Source organism: Sander vitreus, chromosome 14 (assembly GCF_031162955.1).
Source record: "Sander vitreus isolate 19-12246 chromosome 14, sanVit1, whole genome shotgun sequence".
NCBI lineage: Eukaryota > Metazoa > Chordata > Actinopteri > Perciformes > Percidae > Sander > Sander vitreus.
Window position 1 is genome coordinate 4,422,719 of NC_135868.1, and position 6,794 is coordinate 4,429,512.

The 6,794-nt window shown below is 43.7% G+C and overlaps 1 protein-coding gene across 1 annotated transcript; it reads right to left on the reverse strand.

The window, feature by feature from the left end:
• Window positions 1-2,245: 2,245 nt before the first annotated feature.
• LOC144529261 (vesicle-associated membrane protein 2-like) lies at window positions 2,246-4,280 on the reverse strand. Its single transcript, XM_078268260.1, has 3 exons — window positions 4,119-4,280; window positions 2,901-3,059; window positions 2,246-2,353 (listed from the first exon to the last, which is right to left on the reverse strand). The coding sequence occupies exons 1-3, from the start codon at window positions 4,278-4,280 to the stop codon at window positions 2,246-2,248; spliced, it is 429 nt and encodes a 142-aa protein (XP_078124386.1).
• Window positions 4,281-6,794: the final 2,514 nt, after the last annotated feature.

Below are 6,794 nucleotides of genomic sequence, written 5' to 3' on the forward strand. Positions count from 1 at the left end.
ACTGTAGCTTTTATCAAACAAACCGAAGGAAATTGTGCAATGTTGGGGACTATTTTCAGAAGCGGATTAGTCCACATTTGGTCTAGTGAGTATTCGTGGCAGCAGCACGGTGTATGTAGAATTGACTCAAAATAAACTACAGTGTGTGTTCATGGTGCAACAGTGTGGCCTTGATGGTTTTTTTTTTGTGACAACGGAGCTCTATTTATTAGGGATGTAACGACTCAACTCGTCAACTCAACTTGATACAATTCACGGTTTAAAGTTCTATCTATTAAGTTTTAGTTCTTCTAAGTCTTTGTGAATTAAATGTGATGTGCGGTGTTTTTCCAGCCAGGCGTAATGACTGATGGGTAATCTTGCTTGTCAACTTGCGGCCAAGTGATGGACCGTTGTTCAGTTCTTCCTTTTTCTAACCAGGGATTACTGGTTGTCCCTCGCACTCTGTGGGGAACGCCCTTCCTGTTGTCTTACGTTCTGCAGTCTCTGTTGATGCTTTTAAAAAGCAGCTGAAGACTCACTTGTTCAAACTTACACCTCGCCTTTGTCTCATGTTTCTAACTTTGGGTTTTAACTAACTAATTTTTTAAAATCTTTTATTTCCATTGTATTTGGTATTTTATTAGTTTTTTTGCTTGCTCATTTACTGTTTGGGTCTTACTGTATTTTTTAACATTTTGTATCATGTGAAGCACTTTGTGACTTTGTCTGTAAAAGGTGCTATATCATAATGAACGTATTAATATTATTACACAGTTCACAGTTCCCTTTGAACCGAGCATGTTTGGACGGTTTGGAATCTAATTTAACATAGCTGAATGCCCTGCGCAGTCCGTGGTGGAAACACCATGTTGTGATAAGATGAGACAAAGGGAAAACTTGGATAGCGCCAGGTCGTTCTTAGGTTACAGGTCAGGGGACGAGAATATTCGGTCAGACTCTAATAACACACGTTAGCATACATCCCAGATAGAGATACAGTAGACTCAACTAGGTTTTAAGGCTCTGACACACCAACCTGACTGCCTCACCGAGTTGGTAAAAAAAGTGCCTCAAGAACACACCGAAGCGACGCCAACTTGAGCGTACGTTCTGTGCGTGCGCGAGACATAATACATCTCCATAATAGCAGGTGGCGCTAATCTGTATTGTCGGCCAAAAAATGAAAACCGGCAGCTGATTGGACGAACGCGTCACGTGGGTCTGGCTGCTCCCGGATTTTACAACCGAGCATAATGGCGGCTCGTTCGGAATACGATATCATATTTTACGAAGATAGTTCACCGAAACGTTTTTCTGAAAACATTTTAAGCGAGAAATAGGCCGTGCAGTTGCTGAATCTGTCTTCATTTCAGATCGACAAAGGTCAGTTTAAAAGATTTTCGTCAGATTTTGAGAGGCTTAGTCAGGCTCATACCGCTCGTTATTTCCAGGTTAGTGCTCCACCAATCAGATTGGCCATTGAGTCCGACTGCCCGCCTTCCGATTCAACATGTCAAATCGGCCCAAATGAAGGCCGACGGCTCCTCCGACTGACGACGGCACGGAACACACCGAACAGACTCAGAGTCACCGACCTCGCCAGACTGTCCGACGGCCGATAATCGGGTTGGTGTGTCAGGGCCTTTAGGTGAGTATCTTTTGTTTTGGCGCCATCAATATCAATATCTTGGCATAACAAACTTGAAAGCTTGAGCGAGAGATATATGCATCTGGGGGAGTGACACAGACCCTCAGAGTCGGGCCCGCACTACGCGATAAATCATCATGGTTGAACTGTAGTGTTGTCCGTAATTTCTCATCGATCGAGATGCCATTAAATGCTTATATGTAAGTCATCGAAGTCTCCCGAACCTTCTTCTATCCAGAAGTCAAGCTGCTCCTGAGTCCACTTTGCAAGGAACTACTAGGTGATCAGAACGCACCCATATTCTCCTTAACAGATGTTTTAATGTTTTATGTAAAGCACTTAATTGCCTTGTTGCTGAAATGTGCTGTACAAATAAAGGTGCCTTGCCTTCTTAAGGTTAATATAGAGGCTAGGCAATGCATTATGTCACAAGTAGAGAAGTACAAACGTGTGTGTGTGTGTGTGTGTGTGTGTGTGTGTGTGTGTGTGTGTGTGTGTGTGTGTGTGTGTGTTGGGGGTGGGTGGAGTTATATCACAAATCACAGATGGGTTTTTAATCCCAGACTGTCCCTGTAATCCAGATTTAGATTTCTGTTTCTGACTTCCTGGTCACTGTCAATCACACTCTCCTTTAATCTGACTCTCAAAACGACAGGTTCTGATTGGACGATCTGGAAACTGCGCTTTGTGTCCGTCAGAAGCAGAGCGCTGGATGAACCGATGCTGAGATCAAAATGGATTGGCAGTCGCGGCCGGTTGGATAGATGGATAGATGGATAGATAGATGGATAGATGGATAGATGGATGGATGGATGGATGGATGGATGGATGGATGAATGAACAGATGACAGTGTGATGTGATGATGGAGGTGAACGAGGGATAAAGATGGCGGCTGGAGAGCAAATCCAGGACTGAGCTGAGTCAAACTGGACTTTGTTTCAGTCTCATTTAGCTGATGAATTTATCCAGAACGTTGTTTTCCAGACTAGAATCTCAGAGCAAAAACGGATTTTGTGAAAAATAAGTTATTTATTTTTGACACCACCGTGACATAAGAGACGCAGCAAGGTACAGAAAAGAAAATACATCCCTGATTAGTTTGGGGAGCAATGATTCAATGGAAACTTAAGGGACTTTAACTGAAATGTGTTTAAATAAGTAGGAAATATCTGAGACCTTTTGCAACCATATTGTAAATACACTGAGGGATGGAGAAGTATTTTTGCAATTCTGAAAAGGGCCAATGCATGATGGGAAACAAACACACACCTTGCAGTTCTTCCACCAGTACTTGTTCTTGAGTTTGGCGGCGCTGCTCTCAAACTGCGAGGCTCCGGCCTGCAGGGCGTCGGCCCGGTCGTCCAGCTCCGACAGCTTCTGGTCCCTCTCCAGGACTTTGTCCACGTTCACACGCATGATGTCCACCACCTGTGGCACAACAACACCTGGCTGTCAGCATCACAAAACCCACCCTCCTCGAGATCAACGTTATCTTAGTTAGAGATTAAGTTATCTTATCTTGATTTGTTGGTGTTCTTTTTTGCAACACAACATTTAGGGTGTTTTTACCTATAGAACTCTTTAAACAATCTAAACTCAGTCCTCTTAAAGTGGACAAAAAAGTGTGCCAACAGAGAAGGGACTCCGTTCTTTTTGCGTTCACTTTGGCAGTTAACTTGACAGGGGACTCTGTTCTCTTTCTGGCAAAAGGCAAAACGGACCTGAAAACGTGTTGTGTTTACAATGCACAGGTGAAGAGAACTAGCCTAGAAATCTAGACGCACCCTAGCGGCAGCAAATGTAATTTGCAGCCAGGGTCAGTCTAGTAACTCTCCGTTGGCTTGCGAGCTGGAAAAACCAAACTCTAGTTCGGCCAATCACATCGTGTATAGAGTCGGTGGGCAGGCTTAACATAATGGTGGCAGAGTTGCGACGGTTCCGCATGAATTCCCTGCTACTTGAAAACAAAGAAGATGGCTGCTGGCAAACAGCGGTCTTTCGAATCGGCTTTGGCCGCGATTCTGGACGACTTGGAGTTAAGCTTTTCTTTGAGAAAAGAACAAAGAACGGTACTAAAATCATTCTTAAAAAAGGACGATGTGTAACAGCAAAAGTTAAATCTATCAACTAGCGTTGCTCTGCCTGGTTGTAGTGCTATCCTATTGCGTGCAGAGGGATTTTGAAAGCCAACCGTTTATCCCGCCCCTTGGATTGAGCCCTGCCAATGGTGAGTTCCCAGACCCAACATCTTGATACATCTTGATGTGGGTCTGGCTTGTCAGGCTAGAAGAGAACCGCAACACGGCCGTAAAGCGAACCGTAATCAGACTACTTTCTGAGGAGGTCTGAGTACGGTTCGTTCCAGAGGGGTATGAGTCCCTTTGGAGTGTTCACATATGGACAAAAAATACTGACTAATAGGTCTGAGTTCTTTTGGAGGGCTGAAATGGGAAAACACAGTTTTTTGTCTTTGAGCGGTTTCCTCACCTCGTCTACTTGTGCTTGTGTCTGCTGCAGTCGTCTGTTGCTGGTGAGATTTGGGGCCGGAGCCGGGGGGCCCCCCTCGCCGTCCGGGCCCCCGGGAGAACCGGTTGCTTCTGGAGTCGACCTGCAGGCCGACCGAGGTGAGACAGAGGAACGGGTATTCATCAAAGAAAACGTATCAGTGAAAGTACAGTTTTTGGTAAAACTCAGTGCTTCACTTGAACTCCATCATTTGTTGCTTTAAATTTAGATTTGATTTAGTCTGACTGTGACTCTGTACACTTTATCCATAAGTGACAATTACATGGTAATGTTACGTGATAAAACAGTATAGCCTAAGTGGAGAAGAATCAGCAAATCAGCAAACTGGCTAAGTAATGTCTGTTACACTTAAATCAGTCTTTAGTTTGCGAACATAAGCTGCCAGACCAACTGAGGATGTAGCAGAAAAACTCCTGAGTGAATTGAAGTGCATTTTATTATTTAGAAATGTAGCTTTTCATTCGTAAGAGGAGGAATGTGATATTTCGTATCCCCAAAGTTACAGTCTAGTTTTTCTAGCTGCAGAGAAACTTTGCACAATTTGTAATAAATCAAGTGAGTAGTTGAGGCTGCTGGGAGAATCTCTGAGGAGCTATGAGCGAGGATACACCTGGGCTGAATCTCACTCCCCTTAAATTGGATCTCCGGCTCCTCCACTTGCTTCCTTTCCTCGCGTCTTAGTCCGTCCCACAGAGGAGGCATGGGAGAGACTGGAGGATGGAGGATGGATCTCTGAGGAGCTATGAGCGAGGATGGAGGAGGGATCTCTGAGGAGCTATGAGCGAGGATGCGGAAGATGGATGAGGAAGAGAGCAGCCTTCCCAGAAGCCGTGCAGCTGAAAGCCGTTGCAAACTCCGTCCATACAGCTGACAAATTTGTGTGACGCTTCAGAGGAAAGGACATCTCATCCCTCTAAAAATACATTTCCTCGTGTCCTCTCTCCTCGCATTATTTCCTCCGTCTCGCCCAGTAGGTGGGACTGACTAAGACGTGAGGAAGGGAAGCAAGTGAAGGAAACATGGATGCAATTTAAGGACCTGAGACGTAGCAAGGGTGTTTTTCTCCTAGACTTCTATAGAAACACATATTCTTTTTGGAGCCAGTGGAGTCGCCCCCTGCTGGAAATTACTTAGAATGCAGGTTTAAGGAGCTTCAGCATCGGCTTCACTTCTCAGACCCGAAAGCTTTGTCCATTGAGTAGTGGCCCATCACTGCAGGACTAGTAGGCTTAAAGAGTCCTTTCACATTGTCGTATTGCGTCTTTTTGTTGTTGTTTGTTTTTTACTTAAGTAGAAGATCTATTTCTCGTCTTTCACTTTCGGCTGGAATATAAAATCCGTCATTTGTCAGCGACTTTATAAAGCAGAAACATGACTCATCAAACTTTGGCCTCCATCCATATAATCAAAGCATCAGGGAGTGTAACACCTCAGCAGTTTAAAACAACACAACATGAAGACACACACACACACACACACACTCTCTCTCTCTCTCTCTCTCTCTCTCTCTCTCTCTCTCTCTCTCTCTCTCTCTCTCTCTCTCTCTAACTGACAGGCTTGTTTTCCAGATGCAAAATGGAGAAAGATTAGTGCAGCAGCAGCCAGAGAGGCTCCAAACCAAGAGGGCAGAGGGAAATAAACATGCACGCAATAATACCTCCCACTCCTCCCCCACAGGGGAAAATAAATCGAATAAAATCATCTCTATTTTATGTTTTGTTTTTCTAAAAAAGAACAGTCCAATAAGTGCTTGTAGTTTTACGCCACATTTAAAGTCATAATTCATTCAGTTCTTTGTGATGCCTTGAGCAGAATAAAGTGTGTTTTTTTGAGTAGAAAAAAAATATTATTATTATTTATTATTTAGAGTATTGATGGATAGTTTTTTAGGCGAGTCAGCCGGTGAGTCATTGTGATATTTCTGCTGCAGCCCAGACTACAGACAACATAAACGTAATAGGTCAAAACCGAGGAAATGAATGAATAAATTAAAATGAAAAAAATAAGTAGTTTTAATACATCGAACAGGATGTTTTCTGGTTAGTTCAACTTTAATTTATGACAGTACAGAGATATTCCTAGTTATATATGATTAAAAATGAAATGAAATATGTTGGAGTACTCACATCTCAGCGGCAGGATGATGGAGATAATCTGAGTCCGAGAGAGAGAGAGAGAGAGAGAGAGAGAGAGGAAGAGAGCTGTTGAATAATATAAATGGAGGATGGCTTCAGTCTTCTCTCTGTTTGATATCTTGATTCACTTTTTCCTCCAAAACAAAAAACTACAACTGAAACAGCTGCGCAGATTAAAAACAAAATCTCCGCGTCACACTCGCCCCGCCCAAACCCCCCCTACACACACACACACACACACACACACACACACACACACACACACACACACACACACACACACACACACACACGGTTCCAGTCAGTGGGCGGAAATCAGTATACTGTCCACATTAAATAAATTCACTATTCCTTTAAATAACTTTCAGGGGGCCCACGCACGCATGCACGCATGCGCCGATGCCCTGTAGTCTGGCAATAGGGCAGGTAGGCAGGTAGGCCTACAGTAAAGCTCAGTCAATTGTTTATTATGTTAGTTAATTGTTGACTTTGGTTATAGTGA